Source organism: Rhamphochromis sp. 'chilingali', assembly GCF_963969265.1.
Source record: "Rhamphochromis sp. 'chilingali' genome assembly, chromosome: 2".
Classification (NCBI taxonomy): domain Eukaryota; kingdom Metazoa; phylum Chordata; class Actinopteri; order Cichliformes; family Cichlidae; genus Rhamphochromis; species Rhamphochromis sp. 'chilingali'.
Window position 1 is genome coordinate 5,611,687 of NC_137930.1, and position 18,330 is coordinate 5,630,016.

Sequence of the window (18,330 nt, forward strand, 5' to 3'; positions counted from 1 at the left end):
TGTAAAAGATTTGCAGGTAAAAATGATAAGCTCAATACTGTTCAGCACTTCATAGCTGCTCTCACACGCACACCAGTGTCATGATTCAGTTTCGGGGTGATTCTTCATCACACTCAGCAAATAATCAGTCATCTCTCCTTCCAGTTTACCTCTTGTGATAGACATTTGGAGTTACTGTCTGGTTGGTAGTTTCTTCCCCACTACGAAGGGTGCAGACCCAGGCCGCTGCTCTTTTATGGCATCGGCTATCGTGATTTTGGATGGCGCGGCGTAGATGTCGTCCCGTGATGGAGCTGTGATGAGTATGATGGGCGTTCGCTGTGAGGAGTCAGGCGATTCTGTCTCAGTGTTTGGTTTTAAACTGGGGGGGCTCTCTGAAACTGGTAGGTAGAAAACCATTAACTTAGCCTCCTACCCTCATAAATGCTCAAGTGAAGTGAGAGAATATTACTATAAAGCCTGGTAAACAGTCACTAACAGTTTACATTTAAGTTATGCAATGTCTCCAAAGAGGCCCATTTAAGTCATATTTTCAGTCCTTGTCTTTGGATTTAAAGATGTCCAGATATTTCCAGGAGCTTCAGGAGTTGCTGATTTAGGTCTGTTTTCTTTGAAATGACAATTGCAGTAATTACACTTTGGTTATACAGTTGAGTTTTGTTTTTATTGGACATCCAAGTGAAACCTTTAAAGATAAAACATCATTATTGGCTGTCATTGGCCTACTACCAGTCAGACCTGGTAATGACCTGTTCAGGTGACGTATGCCCGCTGCCTAGAAGATATCCAGTGCGTTTGTTTGTATATATATGTCACACAGTGGAAATTTGTATTTGTCTTGTATATTGTTTTTATTCTGATTTTTAGTGTTTATTTATGAGTGTCGTTTTATTTGCATGGTTTTATTCTGTTTCTATTGCATGGTTTTTATCCACTGTGGACTGGCTGCACATGGGACAAATTAGCTGATAGGGACCACCTGCTGAGGCAGGGTGTGTCCAGAGGTGGCCTATCAGCTGTGTAAAGACCTTTTAAAAGCAGGCTAGCTGAGCACTGAAGGAGAGAGGCCCCAGACTGGAAGGTTAATGCTAGATGGCCAGCGTGACACGGCGACCCAGTCCTGACCTCATGGAACGGCAACAGTAGGAGACAACGCGTGTGATTGGCAGCAGGGCAGAGGTTTAAGCTGGGCTGGGATGTGATGGGCCAGTGGAAGGACAAGAAGATGGGAGGCTCTTCCTTGGCTGCCGAAGACGAGGCTGGCCTGGACTCTGCTCTAAAGAAGGAATTCCTGGCCCGCTGATGGACCCATAATGAACATGTGGCATAATTATAGCAGGGGGGGTTAGTGAATGTAGAAAATGGTAGTTTTACGGGTTTTAGAATTGTTTTATTTAGTTTTAGTGGATTGACAAACATTTTATTACATACATTTTAAGGGTGTTTTTATTTGTGCTCCCTGGCCTAGTAATAAACTGTTTCTGATCAGACCTGCTTCCTCTCTGTGCCTGTGGTATCTGACTCGCTTGCTCCCCCTTGTATTTTAAAGAGTCTTTCTTTTTAGCATGACATTCTGGCGCGACTGCTTTAATGTTGTCAGTTTGTTACATTATATAAACTTACGCTAATAGCACCTTTTAAATTGGATTGTAAATATGGTACTTAGAGTTGGGTCTATGCCAGAAATTCAATTCAGTTGTATTAATATCGCTCCAAATCAAAACAATAGTCACCTCAAGGTGCTAAAGATCATGCAAATATAACACACAAGAACCACAATTAAAACTACTGATGATCATCAACAAATATGTGGTACAAAACACCTTTGTCTCAACTCTTCTTTAACAATCTGTACATACACAGTCTTGTTAGATTAATCTAAGTACAAATACTTGAGCCACCTGCCGCTGTTTGTGTTTATTTGAAGAGTTTTTTTAACTGGATGTTTTTTAACACCACAGATTAGATCAAAGCGGAAGTATTATAACTGTTTCTTTCAGTCAACCTGTCATAACTAAACTGTTATCACAGCTATCATAGACTTCTGACCACTGCACACAAAGACAGGTGATTTCACATTAAATACTACTGTCTACACATTCATCATACATTTGGAGAACATGGCTCCATAAATTTATCAGTCCTAACGCTGATGAGATGATCATGTCCCTTACCTGAATCTTGCCTCTGGCTTGCTCCAGACCCCATCAGTCTTCAGTCAGCTGAGGCACTGTTCGTCTACATCCACCGACATGACGCTTACAATTTAGTGAGTCCACACAAAAGCACATAAAGCACCAAAGCGCATTTACGTAGAGTCTACACCCGCGTGGCTTGGCTAATCAGCTTCTTTTCTTCTCCGTCATTCCCTCTGTCTGGTTGAGTGACACTAATCCTGTGCACCAGCTCAGAGCAGCAGTAAGGAGGGCTGGATTTAAAGGGAGCACAGGATTAAGGCTTTATAAACTCTTATTTAATTATAATAAACAATGACAAAATTGTGCATTTAATTTAGGCTGTTATGAACAAGCCAGTACTAGCACTTTGATAAAAAAAATACTCAACAAGAAAATGGAAGAAGCCGCTTTGATCCATTTTTTTCCAGCTTTGCATGACCTTTTATCTTGGAATTCTTTATTATTATTATTATTTTTTATATATGTTTAACTATAGTGCTGCTATACTACTTTTGATCAAGGTCTATTGCGCACTATCATGGCTCTATTATCTTTATTTATTTATAGTATACAGTAGAGTACACAAGAAGGAGAGCAGGTGGGAAATGGGCTCTTCCAAGGACAGACTCAAACCCAGACCTTTGCTGTGGCCTTTGGATAAATGGGTCGCCTTCTTTTTTTTTTGTGTGTGTAGTTTCTTGCACACCTTTTCTGTTATGTATCTTTTTTTTTTTTTTTTAATGGGTCGCCTTCTTAACCCAGCACCCCACTTTCCCTTTCTGAACCAAACAGGAAAATAATGTGGACATCGACATTGGTTGTGTTGTGCTAGAATCTACTGTATTAAATATTACTTTGAAGCCGCTAATGGACCAGGAGAAGACAGCCCAATTATGCTATTAGCGTAGACCGTATGAGAGATGGACATGATTGGTTTCTAAAGCCCTTTTTTTAAAGCCTCAAGTTGGGCATTTCTGCTGTTGCCATGTTTGTTACAAAAAACCCACATGAAACGAAGAAGGGTGAGTCTGACAGGCAACTTATTAACCAATCACTGTGTTTTCAAACCACAGATAAGCCTATATTTGGAAACATGGTAAGACCAAGACTAACAAAGCGGTCGTAAGTTTTTATCCACAACAGCCAAAATGACTGTATGACATCATAAATTCAGCAGAGGTCAAGACTGAAACCTGTTTTTTCGTAGATTTCTATATACTGGGAAGACTTTTTGCAGACTGCAACTATCGCCATCTGGTGGCCTGCAGATAGAGGTTTTTAGGCATTTCTGTATTGGCTTAATTTTGTCTTGGAGGCTACCTCCATGTTTTGAGTGAATCTTCCGATCAATACTTTGATGCGATAAAAGGATATAAACAAATCAAGGCAGTAAGATTTTGAAAATACTGGCAGCCATCCTCGTAGATACACCAATGGTATCGATTCCAAAATCCAACTTTGCCTTGTTCTCGATTTATCGCATTCAGAAAGCTTGACCTCTGACCTTGAGGTCAAGGTCGCCGGGATTCGACCTCGTCCAAGGTTTTTAGTAGATGACTTTGAAACTCCTACATCGTTTTGTTCTTGAGTTATTGCATTCGCAAACTTGGGTGATGACAATACACCATCAGCCTATTATGCCTGAGGGGTAAAAATTAATGCTATTGGCTATAATGTTTTTAAGTCTTAAACCATAGGCAAATTTAATTTGGACTGTTAGCCTCCTTGAGTTTAATTTTCCATTGTCTTAAGATCTTTTTAAGGGCCTGTGGAAAAAAAGCCCCTCCCCATTAGTGAAGTGTTTTATTTTTGAAACAGTCTTCGAAGAAGAGAACACAACAGGTAACAGAGGTAACAGGGTGAGACTCAAAGACAGCAAACACATGCAACACTTATGTGCTGGGAGTCATTGGTGAGTTTTGTTTTGTGTTTAAAGAAAGCAAAAGTAGCTTAGTTTCAGTGAGTTCAGATAACATCAAAGTCATAACATCAATTAGTTATCAAGCCAGTAGTGTTGTACTAATGATGGTACTATAAGGATGTGTTCATAATACTTAATTTTACAATTTGAATTCTGAAGTCTCTGTAGTGTCCTGTGTATAAACATCAACATGTTCACTGGCATCTCTGGAGTAGGTAGAAAGTCAAATGTCCATGAAAATTAAATTAAAAAAACAAACACTCATGAACAAATACAATAAACTGCTGCCCATTTATTCCTTTCTGTGCTTCCCTCGCCTCTTCTAAATGTTGTAACTGATGGTGCGTTCACGAGGTGCAGTCGCCCAACGTCGAAGATACTCTAAATCATCTTCAATGTTTTCTTCGTCCGTGTTGACTTTGAGGAAGAAAAAACAAAACAAAACAAAACCCTGAGCAACCTGCGTGAATTTGTAGACACCACAGCAAACCGCAGGAATCATGAAAAAGCTCTCCTGGGAATTCTTACCGGGATGGGAATGTGATCCAGTGGTCAACACTTTGGGACAAAGGACCCCAGCTTCTTCTCCATCCGAATCATTGAAGCTTTCATCCAGATTCTTTTGGAGCTTCTCCAGCTCTTCCATCAGCTCATCCTGAGACAGACAGAGAGAGAGAGACAGCAATAGGCACACAGCAGCTCAGCAAGTGTCAAGAAGTGTCACAGAAGCGGAAAACCTGACTTAAAAATAATAATGATTCAGCAAATCACACTGAGCCACATCAGGCAAATGCCAATAATGTAAGCAGACTCTAGATATCAGACAAACCAAGAATCACTGCAAAAACAAAAGCTCCAAAAAAACATTAAAATCATCCTTACCTCATTAAATTCCACTTCAAATCTCACAGCTGTGTAGAGGCTGTCTAGCAAGTCTTCGGTCACGTCTTGTTCCTCAATAATGTCCTTGATCGGGTCATTGACCTTGGTGATGATTTCTCTGCAAAACCCTGAAGACAGTAGTGGTCAACACATTCATCTATTCGCCTGAAACATCCACAGTTTGACAAAGGAGCTTGCAAAGAAAAGCGTCTGGACTTCTTTAAGTTGCTTGAAGACGTTTCACCTCTCATCTGAGAAGCTTCTTCAGTTCTAAGGTCAAATGGTGGAGAGTCCCAAATATAAACCTAGTGGGAGTGACCCCCCACAGAGGGACAAAAGGACCCCCTGATGATCCTCTAATCGCCTGAGCCAAGGTGTGAAACTGGGTGTGGGTCCCAATCAGCCAGAGTTTCGGGTGAGATCATTGTGAAACCTGGCCCCACCTTCTCATGCGAATTCCTGAGGTCAGATGGCCCAGTATGTGAGTGGGCGTTAAGGTGTCTGGGGAGGGATCTCAAAACTGGATTATAGATGGCAGAGAGTTGGTGTCATAAACCACCGCCTCTGTTCAAAGATGGTCGCTCACAGTGGACATAGATGGCTTCTTTCACTCCTCTTTCAAACCATCTGTCCTCTCTGTCCAAAATGTGAACATTGGCATCCTCGAAAGAGTGTCCTTTATCCTTAAGATGCAGATGGACTGCTGAGTCTTGTCCTGTGGAGGTGGCTCTTCTGTGTTGTGCCATGCGCTTGTGAAGTGGCTGTTTGGTCTCTCCGATGTAGAGCTCTGGGCATTCCTCGCTGCACTGTACAGCATACACCACATTGTTAAGTCTGTATTTTGGCGTTTTGTCTTTCGGGTGAACCAGTTTTTGTCTGGGGACAAGACTCAGCAGTCCATCTGCATCTTAAGGATAAAGGACACTCTTTCGAGGATGCCAATGTTCACATTTTGGACAGAGAGGACAGATGGTTTGAAAGAGGAGTGAAAGAAGCCATCTATGTCCACTGTGAACGACCATCTTTGAACAGAGGCGGTGGTTTACAACACCAACTCTCTGCCATCTATAATCCAGTTTTGAGATCCCTCCCCAGACGCCTTAACGCCCACTCACATCCTGGGCCATCTGACCTCAGGAATTCGCATGAGAAGGTGGGGCCAGGTTTCACAATGAGCTCACCCGAAACTCTGGCTGATTGGGACCCACGCCCAGTTTCACACCTTGGCTCAGGGGATTAGAGGATCATCAGGGGGTCCTTTTGTCCCTCTGTGGGGGGATACTCCCACTAGGTTTATATCTGGGACTCTCCACCATTTGACCTTAGAACTGAAGAAGCTTCTCGGATGAGAGGTGAAACGTCTTCAAGTAACTTAAAGAAGTCCAGATGCTTTTCTTTGCAAGCTCCTTTGACTACGATGACCTGGATGACTGAGAACATTCACAGACATCCACAGTTTGAGTTTGAGGTAAAACACCTTTCCTGACAGGTTTGTGTTATTTTTGTTCATCTTGGCTTTGGGGAAGAAAATAAATCCCTGCACAACCTCCATGAATTCACAGACACCACAGCCAACTGCAAGAATAAAGTCGAAGCTCTCCCAACAAGTCTTACCACGATGGGAAGGCAAAGTAGTGGTCAGCACTTTGGGACAAGGGTTCCCGTCCTCTGCTTCATCCGCCTCAAAGAGGTTTTCGTCCACATTCTTTTCCAGTTTCTCCAGCTCTGCCAGCAGCTCACCCTGAGAAAAAAAACACACAGAGACACAGCAACAGGCACACAACAAGTGACAACTCTGGTACACAGAATCAGTGCAATCGCAGAAGTCTTCAAAAAATTAAGATCATTCTTACCTCATTAAATTCCCCTTCAAAGCCCACAGGTGTGCAGAGGCTCTCTAGCATGCCTCCAGTCTCATCCTCCTCCTCTGCAATATCCTTCATCAGGTCACTCACCTTGTTAATGATTTCTCTGCAACAGCCAGCAGACAGTTTCTTTGTTTTTTTTAAATTATCTTAGTACTCAGCATTCAAAGGCCATGACAGACTTCTTTCTCATTCATACATAGCTTTATTTCACACATTCCTGTAGTGTTTCTCCTCACATGTGTTCGTAAATGGCTCTCATGGCTTTTAAAGCGCAGTCAATGTAATTGATGTGTTTCTCGTAGAACTTCTTTCTTCTTAGCGCCTGCAGAGCCGCTGGTAGGAGAGCACGGTGAAACAAAAACAGCACATGAGCAGGAATAGATTTAACTTTGCTTTTTCAGTATTTTTTTAAACAGAAAACCCCCAAAATAGAGACTGTAAAACTGTGAGGTTTAGTTAATAGATGGATCTATGGTTCATAAACATTTTGCTCAAAGAAGTCCTACCATTAATTAATGCTTCAATCTTAAATATGATGAACCTAGCTCTAATAATCAGCTATGTACTACAGACCTTCAAGCTGGCAGTAGTTAAACCATTACTTTAAAAGCCAAACCCAGCAGTCTTAACTAATTATAGGCCAATAGCACAGACACTAACTCTGGATGGCATTACCTTGGCCTCCACTAACACTTTGAGTAATCTTGGAGTCATTTCTGACCAGGATATGTCTTTCAATGCAACACATATGTAGGACTGCTTTCTAACATTTGCACAATATCTCTAACATCCTGCATCCTGATGATGAAAAACTAGTTCATGCATTTATTAATTCTAGGCTGGACTACTGTAATTCAGGATGTTCTAAAAACTCCATGAAAAGCCTTCAGTTGAGCCAAAATGTTGCAGCAAGACAGCAATAGTTCTGACAGGGACTAGAAAGAGTAGAAAGAGTAGAAAGAGTAGAAAGAGTAGAGTATGACTCAAGTATATGTGTTGAGGTATCTGCACAAACATATAATTCATTTGAACCTTTCCAGTACTTTTTTTACTACGTTCATCTTCTTTTACATTACTTTTAACAAGTCAAAATAAATGTATAACCAGTTTTAGTTCTTGTTTCATAGTTGTGTGGCTAACGATAGTTAGTTTAATACCTAGCTAATTAGCTTTTAGCTAGCTAAGACTGATGTTTTATTGCTTGCCTACCCGTTTCTTTTCTTTCTTTATTTAAAGAAATATATTTTTCTGTAAAATAGCTCACCTCTTCTGTTTATTGTGCTGTTTTTCTTGGCAAAAAACTCTAGGTGGTCAATTTTCTTCTTCATAAATTCTTTCTTCTTCACCAGCAGCTCTCCTCTGGCTGGAAGCTTCTCCATCCACTCATTAACACAGGGCTCCTTCTCCACCTTTTCCCGCTATTGAAATCAAACAGAGATGTGCCTGTGAGCTTGACAGACGTGCAAAACAGCTTCAGGCTTTGACTCTGCAGTTCTTCGTGTCTTGATTATCTGCAATTTGAAACTGTAGTCAACTGAGTCCTTATGTACCAAGTTGGAGACCTCTTTCAAAAGAAAACACATCCCTGTGCTGCAGAAACAGGTGATCACCATTGAATATCACTGTAGAAAAATATAAAGAAAATTAGGGGTGATACAATACATAATTATCATTAGTTTTCTCAGTTATTTTTATCTTTTAATTTCAAATGTTCATCTTTGACTTTGAGTTTAGCCACCATTTGTCTGCTATTTATTTATTAATTTTTTATTTATCGACTTCTAGATAGCTATTTCACCTATCCATAACTTGTTAGGAAAACTGATTTCCAGTGTAGATCACCTATTTACCTATTTCAACTGTATTTTAAATTTCTTTTAGCTTTGTATCCACTACCTTAAACTATTTGTTTTGTTGTTGTTTATTGGAGAGAATACATTTGATAAAACATATAACCATATACTTTTGAAATATGCAGATAGACAGATAGATTGTAGATAGATTTTGTTCTTTGAAATTGGTTCTTTGCTAAGTTATCTGATATGTGACAACAATGATTCGTCTCTTGAGTCAGGTGCATTTTTATGACTGAATGACTCACAGGTCAGTGTTAATATATTTTTATGTATATTATATAAAAATATATAAAATATATAATATGAAGATCTTCAGGTACAAGAACTGAAGTGAAAATGAGTGAAAAAGCAGAAAAGAAATGTAGAGAAACGAAGTGTGGCTAAAAACCTTTGCTCTATGCTATGCAGTTTGCTGTATCTAGTTATGATAATAGGTGGCAGCATTTCACTTGAGGCAAGATGCCACCTTCGAAGAATGGGCGAGGAAGGAGAAGAAGAAGAAGAATTCGAATCACGTGACTACTGTTGAACCAGGAAGATCCACGGTGTTACCAAAACAACTCAGGACTACCTTGTAGAGGCGCTACAAATAACTTCTTAGTCGTCTCCTGGTATCATCTTCACTTGGACATGGATGGTATGTCGTGTGTTAACTTCTGAATTGTCTGTCTGAGTAGCCTTTGGTTCTTTATTTTAGCCAAAGCGACAGACTACGTTAGATAGCTAAAATTAGCGCTTTAGCTTGGGTGTGTGGTTAGCCGGGTTAGCTGTCTGACCTGTTTTTTGTTGGGGGTTTTTCCGTTTATCACATTTGACGTCCACTGAGTTTACGGACTCATTATTAAATGGGCCTTTGGTTTTATTGGGCTGTGCCAGAGTCTTTTCTTAGCAGTGACTTCTACAGTAGGAATGTGATACAGCAGCCAGAATTTGATTGGAACAACTTTGACAGACGGAGACACATTTCATCGTTCTCCCCCGGTCCTGTTAGATACAAGTCATCGCTATAAAAGTTTAAAAAAACAAAAACAAAAGAGCTTCCTCTTGCCTGCTTAAACGCTCAAGATGTGTTTCTTTAACTTATATTTATGCATGTACCTGTTCTTACAGATATAAATATAACTCAGACATTTGGTTCAGTTGGCTTGATTTGGGAAAAAATGAACTTAAAATAAATATATAAATGTATTTCCGGTATCTACAACCGTCCGCTGTTTTCTACATTATCATTGTTGTTAAAGTAGACTTGTTATACTTGATACTTACTATACTTACTATGATTTATTATGTGACATCGGTTAAATAAAACTGCAGGCTGTTCTCGATGACATCATACAGATCCAAAGGTCGGAAAAAAAAAACCTGCCTGAATTTGAGTGTTTAATTAAAGCAATATGAAGCCTGAGCTTTTGGTTCATAGTGTGTAGCTGGACATATACTTACACTTATTTAAAACTTTGATCTTGTTTAATGTGAACTTTTGATAATTTATATAATATATGATAAGCACAATACCTATTGTGGTGCTAAGCCAGAGACAGAAACTGCCCAACGTGATCGTTCTAAATAGCTCACTGAATTCGAGTGCGTACTTTAACACAATGCCAGTTTGTGAAATTTCTTCTCTCTTAGATATTCCACGATCTGCTTGAAGTGGTATTTTTGTAAAATTGGAGTTTAGGAATCACAACCACTCAGTGGCAGACCACATAAATAATGGGTTTGCAGAGGGCTGTGGCCCATTGATGTAAAAGTCGTCAACGCTCTGCTAACTAAATAACTATCTCCAGTGTCCCTCTGGCATTAACATTAGCACATAAACTGTTTTGGGAACTGCATGGTATGGGGTTCAATGGCAAGCAGCTCCTGTAGATGTAATGTGTAGTAAGGTGCCCAGCACGTTTGTCCATATAGTCTATGTGACAGTTTATGTTATATACACTCCAAATGTCTGACTCTGTCTCTCACCATCTCTTCACAGAAACACTCTTTCAGTTAAAGGTATGTTCCAGTGAAAATCTTAAACCTATATCAGACAACAGATAACTTAAAGTGGGATATTTATTAATGTATTCACATTTTTTCTCTGTGGATCACAGTTCACTTCCAAGCAGCTGGAGAGGCTGGCCAAGAAGGCAGAGAAGGATTCTGAAAAAGAGCAGGCAAAGGTCAAGAAGGTAAGCAGGCCAATTAGCTGGGGTGACGTAAGGGCCAAACGGTCCCACAGTACACTGTATACATCTTTCTTGCTCCACACATGTCATCATTCTAATACAGACAAAATGAAATGTCTGTATGTCTGCTCTTTACTTTTATTGGCATCCGTTTACTAGTTCTAAGTCATCATAGGGTGCTTTATTGTATTGTAAAGTAAACCCTGTACAGTATTAGAGGGAGAACCCCAGCAGTCAGATTATTGCCTGTGAGCACCACTTGGTAAGGGTGGTGATGAAGAACTCCCTTTCAATAGCAAGTGACTTCCAGCAGACAACAATGTCAGTGTAAGTGGAAATTTGGATAGCACAGACAAAACAAACAGGAGCCTGTTTTAATGTTAGATTTGAAGTACAATAATCGGAAACACCATCTCTTCGTCATCAGCTCTAAGTTTAGCAGATGTGAGCAATGTAAAACATCCAGTCTGTTATCATCAACATTAAGGGAGCCTATCTGCATTTTTCTGCTTTCTTTTTTTGACATGATATGAGGTAATGCTTGTGACGTAATGCTTTGTGCTTTGTGATCTGTGCAGTTGTGCAGTAGCGTCTGCTAATAAGCTTTGGGTGTGGCTGTGTGTTGTAGTAAATGGAAGATGATGAGTCAGTGAGTAGAAAGACTACTCCATGGAGGAGATTTTTTTTTTAAAATTTATTTTAACTGGACATCATTAGCACTTAACAAAAATGCAAATGATCCAGAAAATACTCACCAAGCTCTTTTTAGCAACCTGTGTACAGCGGCCTATTCATGCAGCAAATATCCAGCGACTTTTCATGCAATAAATAAAAATCTTCTGGTAAAGAATCAGCGCTTTAGTTAGTGTTTGCATCAAATGTGTGAGTTAAGAACTATGTGATCACTCACTTTTAGTGTCAGATGAACTGATTTGTGTGTTTCTAAACTCGTTACTCTCCTAGATTTTTACCACAATGTTTGTGAGAACTTACTCAAAATCAATGAATTTAATATCAATTTCTGCACAAGTGAAATCCTCACTAATTACTGAAGACAGAGACCAAGTTATTTGCTGCCATTTCCAGTGGTTCAATTTAAGTGAAACTGCTTTGATTGATGGGTGACCCAGCAAAAGGAACTGTAGTTCGTAGCCTTTTGCTCAGGTGGTAAAACAGCTGGCAGACAGTGATGACAGGGTCCAATAAAAAGTATGAAAGTATAAAAAGCTTTTTTTTTTTTTTTTTTTTTTTTACCTTTTTGAAATATTTATTAGTAATTTTATTTTGTGACTCAGTATTGAGGCCATTATTATTAAAGCAATAACTGAAAATGTGAAGTGAGTTTAACTATAGACCTAAAGACAAGACTCAAGGGAAAAAAATAAAAAGTAAACATATTGTAGGTTCTTCTGATTATTAGTCAATGTAAATACATGCAGTTAATAAATATAAATACAAATGATATTGAACTGAATAAAATAACATTCAACACTTACTAACTACTACTAACTACCTGACCTAATGAGTACTTTTTACTCCCTAACAACACCCCTAATCTAATAACAATCCAACAAAAAGAAACCTCCGACTCAGTCAAGAAAACTCAGTGAAATTAAACTGAAACTGGAAAAAACAGAAACACAATCTTACAATTCAGTGATCGTGGTGTAGTTATGCTGATCATTTTACCAGTCTGCTGACACGTGGAGTGGCACACATGAACCAGCAGGTGGCAGTACAACACTAGCTCAGCTAGTTTTAGGTATTGGGCAGGTCTGTCCCAATTAGAATGTATGTTTGCCGTAGAGAATACAGAAGTGCTATTCAAACGCATTCTCGAGCAACGGGGTTCTGACATGACAAAGCTTTTATTATCTGAAACGTCAGAAATATTTCACTGTTCAGTCATGACAGGTTTCCCTCCTGCTTTGCTTTGTTGAAAAGCTGACATGCATTTGAAATGAGGAAAGATGGAAGTTTGCTCTTTGATGCTGCTGCTGTTTCCTGTTACCACTGCTGAAAGAAATATGATTATTGCCAACTTCATGCAATCTGTTCTGCTGTAAATTATTTGTGTTTTAAATGAGGTGGATCACGTGTAAGGTTGGGTCACTCTAATCACAACAGAGATGGTTGCTGTTTATTATACATTTCATAATTATACAACCAGGATCACAGTAACATCATAAACATTTGGACTTTTAACAGACATTGGTGTGAATTGAGCACATTCCAAAGAAAAACAAATGCTAATTTATTGAGTTGTTAGTTATGGTGTATGAGGAAGAACACAGGAATACACAGTAAAGATGCAAGGTTATTGCTGATTATGTCTTTGATATTATTGAACCTGCAGCGTCTATGCTGTGCTAACACTGAGCCAAACTTGCAAAGCTAAGTATATTTTTAGTAAACAATTGTTTAGTTACATTTATGGCTGTAATTCCTGTAATTGTTCTAGTTCATTTGTCGCTTGTATGTGGAGTGTCTACAGTAAAATTTACCTAGTGATGTTCTGTGTATCAGTCCTAGGATGTATCCACCCTGTCTGTGCACATAAACAAAGGATTATTCTGAAGCTGAAAAGTGTTAACAGCATCTTTGTCTCATCAACAGGCTTTGCAACAGAAAAATGTGGAATGTGCCAGAGTTTACGCGGAGAATGCCATCAGGAAAAAGAACGAAGGCCTTAACTGGCTGCGCATGGCGTCTCGAGTCGATGCCGTGGCCTCTAAAGTCCAGACCGCTGTTACCATGAAAGGCGTAAGTTAGTGTTCAGTCAGCTCAACAGTTTGAATCAAAGACATATTTTTCCATGTTGAAATGAAAGATTCTAAATCAACTATTTTCATATCACAAAGTGTGTATGAGACGTATGTTACAAATGCCTTTTCTTTACTTTCCAACAGGTGACCAAAAGCATGGGTCAGGTCACCAAGGCGCTGGACAAAGCTCTGAACTCCATGGATCTCCAGAAGGTCTCTGCAGTCATGGATAAGTTTGAAAGCCAAGTCCAGAACCTCGATGTCCACACCTCAGTGAGTGCCTTCACTCTTTGTTTGTAGAGCACTTTTTCATGCTTTTTAAAATTCCACAGTAGCGCTAGAGGATGTAATAAGTCAAACCCAGCTTTGCACTCTCTGACCTCACATTCCCTTTGTTCTCTCCTCACCTCTTTTTTTTGTGCACCAGGTCATGGAGGATTCCATGAGCTCAGCAATGACGCTGACCACGCCTCAGGAGCAGGTGGATGACCTGATCCACCAAATAGCAGAACAGAACGGCCTGGAGGTGATGGACCAGCTCAACCAGCTGCCTGCCGGGGCTACCTCAGTGGGCGCAGAGAGCTCACGGAGCCAGGATAAGGAGGACCAGCTGTCTCGACGGTAGGAACCAGATTCTATAAGTTAAACATGTCCCCAGTAGCTATGGCTCTATGTACAAACCTCAAACAATTATCTGTTTAAATGCCAAAAAACACCACAGCAATGACTGCTTATTAAATGTAAACAACACACACGGTGCAAATATCTTTTTGCAGTATTTCCTCTGCACTGTGATAGCACCATTTTAGCTCTTTTTATATTCTGTGACAAAATGGTGTCAGTCATCTGCAGACAGGTAGCTGGCCTGCCAGTTTCTCCTAACCCATGCATCCTCCCATTAACCCACACACCTGATGCGTCTGGAACAAATCGTAGCATTATACAACAAATTAGAACCATATTTGTGCAGGAGCTGGGTATGGAGCTGTGCAACACCTGTTTGAGTCTGGCGTAAATTAAAAAAAGACATTACATGTGTCTTATTTCAGCCCCTGCAGCTGTGTTATAACTTCTGATAAGAAGAAACTTCAAAGTGTCCTCCGCGTTTCCCTTACTCACTGAATCCTCCCCCTCCTCACCTGGTTTTCATACTCTGGCAAAAACTTAATAAGTTACACACAATCCCGCGCTTCTGTGTTTACAACAGAGCACGAGATCAGGAAATCAGATTACTCCACAAGTCCCTGCCCCCACACTGAACACTGCTGTTGCGGTTGCAAAGTCATGAGGGAACAAGAAAGGCACAGTATGTTCAGTTCAGATATGACTCATCAGAATAATCAAATCAGCTTTTGAAAGAAAATGGAATTCTGCTTTGAAGCTTCCAAGTGTAGAAAATTGTTGTCTCCTTGTTTTTAGTACTAGTTAGTTACTTAGTCATTACTGTAGGTCTGCAGATGGGCGATAATGTGGGCTGAAAAGTAAAAAAACAAGCAGATTTTTCTATTAAATGAACCAAAAGTGACCAGTAGTTGAACAGAGCAAGCAATTCAACATCGCTTCAACCTTTTAGATTGCATCTTTTTCTTTTTGTATAGGAGTTAACTGTATCTCCCAGGCCAGTAAACGCTGCATAAAATAATTTGTTGACTTGAGTTTAAATGATTTCTCTGCGTGCTGTTGTGGCAGTCCTTGTATCTGACATCAAGTTATTCCGAGACAGCATGATTAGGACACAACAGGAATAGTTTCACACACCAGCCAGGCATAGGTGTTATAAACATATAAAGGTGTTGCTGTCGTCCTGTGAGCGACAGGTTTCTGGCAGGAAAACGTGCAGCCAGGATGAAACACTGTTTGTGCATCTTGTTAGTGAGAGTTGATTTAATGTTTGATTGTGGTATCATCCAAGTAATTGTTTCTGGAAAAAAAATTAAGTCTTTTACAAGTGCTAACGCTCATTTTATCAGCTTTAACACAACGTTAGGTTTGATTTTCTAAGAAAAAATCATAAATTTCCAGAATTTAAGGTCAATTTTAAAGAAAATGTTTTCTGATGTTAGAAAACTTTGTCACACCACTTCATAAACAAGGAACCGCACACGAACATAACAATGAGAAGATGAAACTGTAATAATAAAAACACAATCTTTATCATTTCTTTACAAGTGTGTAACTTCTCATGTTTTATTCCTGGTCAATATTTATTTTGTATGCAACCATTATTTTAACCACTTATCCAGTTCTGCATTGCCCACCAGCCCATCACATTGCACGCACAGCCATTCACTTTAATATTCAGGATCCTGTGACCTGAACATCATCATCTCCACACAGAGAGGCCTCAACTGACGGGTCAATTCACACCCAGAACCTTCCTCCATGCTGTACTGTGCAAATCATAAAAGCACACCTGGCGGTGGTTACACGAGTTACTGCAGGCACCTGTTGGACGCAGCTAATTGTTTCACTCTCTGTTTGTTCACAGCAGAAGTCTCAGAACTTTCTGACTGGATATGATAAAAAGTATGCTGGGAAACGTTTGCCAAGCAGAAATGATATTTAAAGGTGTTACGGTGAAATAATGAGTGACCTGCAATGCACAATGAAAATAATTGTGCATTCCAGCATTACTTATAGTATATCTGTAGGTTTTTCCCTGTCAATGGTGCGAGCGCTGAAACACTGACAGGGAAACATGTTTTTAAGGCTTCTATATGTTACAAAGACCTTTAACTTTCCTCATATTTTTCTTCCAGGTTGGCGGCTCTACGGAACTAAAAGCTGCTGCAGGAGAGGCGACGGGGCTGCGTGGAAACAGACAACTTCAAAGATGGCGGCAACGAGAGCTGTGTGTGTTTCTATTGAACTGTTCCTACTGGGAGGACTTAATGAGCCTATTGATTTACCAACCTTCCCCCGTCTGCTCTATAAATAAGTACACACAAACACACAGCAGAAGAAGCAGCACCTGAGAAGGCACGGGCGTCTCTCTCTGGCTCACCTTCCCTTTTCGATCCATCTTCCTCTGTTATTCCCCGCTGGAATCTCATTTTACCTTCACCCTTCTTCCTTCCCCTTTTCATCCCCTTTGTCGAATCACGGGCTTTCAGGTTGAAGATTTATAAAAAAACCAAAAACACCTTTTACAAAATGATGAGTTTTAAAGAGTAGTTGTATTGATTATATGGGGGTTGGGTGGGGGTCAGAAAGGGTTTAAATTCTTTGGAAGTGATAGGAAAGGAAATATCAGTTGACAATAGACTTTGGAAACACTACCCCACTGAACTCCTTCCTTTGTCAGATTTTCCAATCTTCATTTGTGTAACACTGCAAACAACAAAGGACAATCTTTGTTTCAGGGTGATATTTTCCTATTTTATTTTTATTCAGGATTTATTTTGGATTGTTTCTCATGCCTGTATTCAGACTTTTTTTGCTTTGAACGCCTTATTTGGAATGCAGATGCTTGCATAGGTGCTTCTCCGCCAGTGCCTGATGGACAGTCTGTTGTTTAGAAGGCGAGAGAGGAATTTTCCGTTGCTCTTCCTGCCAGCAGAGCCTGAGATTCTTTTGTCCTGTTCCAGCCAACTTCTACGCTGTCTGTGAACAGCAGGGCCTCAGGTTTACATTTATTATCTGCGTCTCTGTAGCCAGATCTCTTTTGTGGTTTTTAAGGCTGAGCTTTTGATTTTTAGTGGCATTGAGATATTTTCGTACGCTTCTGTATTTCAAAATAACACGATCGTCCCCCATCTGTCTCCGTTCCACCCTGAATGGTTTCAGGAGAGTAGTCACATCAGATGTGCAGGCATGTGATGAACTCCTAATTTGCCTTGCAAACCACACATTTGCTTTTTGGTTACGCAGGAAATGAACTGGAGGAGGGTTTAGATTAGGAGCCGTTTTAAAATAAAATGTACAACAGCGTCAGAATGTGTTAACAAGATATCAGGAGACTGCTTCCCATTTTTTGTTTTGAACGCTCGTAGCTCAGCGTTGACTTGTTGAGGGCTTTGGCTTGTTTTGGTGTTTCCTTCTTTGAGTGTAGACATCACGCGGGCGAACTGGAAGAAGCAAGACCTCCACCTATAACAGAGAAGCTTCACCCTCGGTATAATGTTTTCAGTTTCTTCTCCATTTTAACAGGAGGGTTTATTTATACTCTGGTTCCTCATACTCTGCAGCACTTTTGTTTTGTATATTTATCTTGTGAAAATAAAGTCATACCCTATTACGCCGACCCATGCTTGTTGTTTGTGGTTTGTGGTGATGCGTTAGCATGAAGGTCAGAGGTTTCTTTCCACTGCACAAACTTTACTCATCTGCCTGCTTATCGAGGGACATACTTTGAACCTCAAAGTTGATTGTGAAAATGTTTATCATTCTGTGTCAGCGCACCAAACTGCAAAATTGGGAACTGTAGTGATGAGGGCATGACGTCAGCATTACTCAAGTCTTCTCTTCCAAACGCAGCCACTGATAAAGGTTTGCTGCGTGCCGACGTGTAAAAACCAACAGTGAAACGGCAGCTATGTCCCTCTTTTATGTGGTGTCTGCGGTTTAAAAAAATAAAGAAGATATGTTTTCATATATTTATTTTTAACTTAAAGAAAATTATTCCAAAATCATGAGCATGCCTAGTCTGTAATGAAGCAAAAATACTGAATTTCTAGTGAGATGTGTG

General features: G+C 40.0%; 1 protein-coding gene and 1 pseudogene across 2 annotated transcripts; one reads left to right on the forward strand and one right to left on the reverse strand.

The window, feature by feature from the left end:
* Positions 1–3,981: 3,981 nt before the first annotated feature.
* Positions 3,982–8,431, reverse strand: LOC308392534 (charged multivesicular body protein 4b-like; annotated as a pseudogene). Its single transcript, XR_013974764.1, has 8 exons — positions 8,399–8,431; positions 8,113–8,298; positions 7,085–7,181; positions 6,834–6,951; positions 6,595–6,721; positions 4,981–5,108; positions 4,627–4,753; positions 3,982–4,515 (listed from the first exon to the last, which is right to left on the reverse strand). The product of XR_013974764.1 is annotated as a charged multivesicular body protein 4b-like (transcript).
* A 778-nt stretch (positions 8,432–9,209) lies between these two features.
* On the forward strand, positions 9,210–17,886 carry chmp1a (charged multivesicular body protein 1A). The gene is made up of 7 exons (XM_080874499.1): positions 9,210–9,341; positions 10,686–10,705; positions 10,804–10,881; positions 13,495–13,641; positions 13,788–13,916; positions 14,071–14,264; positions 16,403–17,886. The coding sequence occupies exons 1-7, from the start codon at positions 9,335–9,337 to the stop codon at positions 16,422–16,424; spliced, it is 597 nt and encodes a 198-aa protein (XP_080730625.1). The 5' UTR covers positions 9,210–9,334; the 3' UTR covers positions 16,425–17,886.
* The last annotated feature ends 444 nt before the right edge of the window (positions 17,887–18,330 follow it).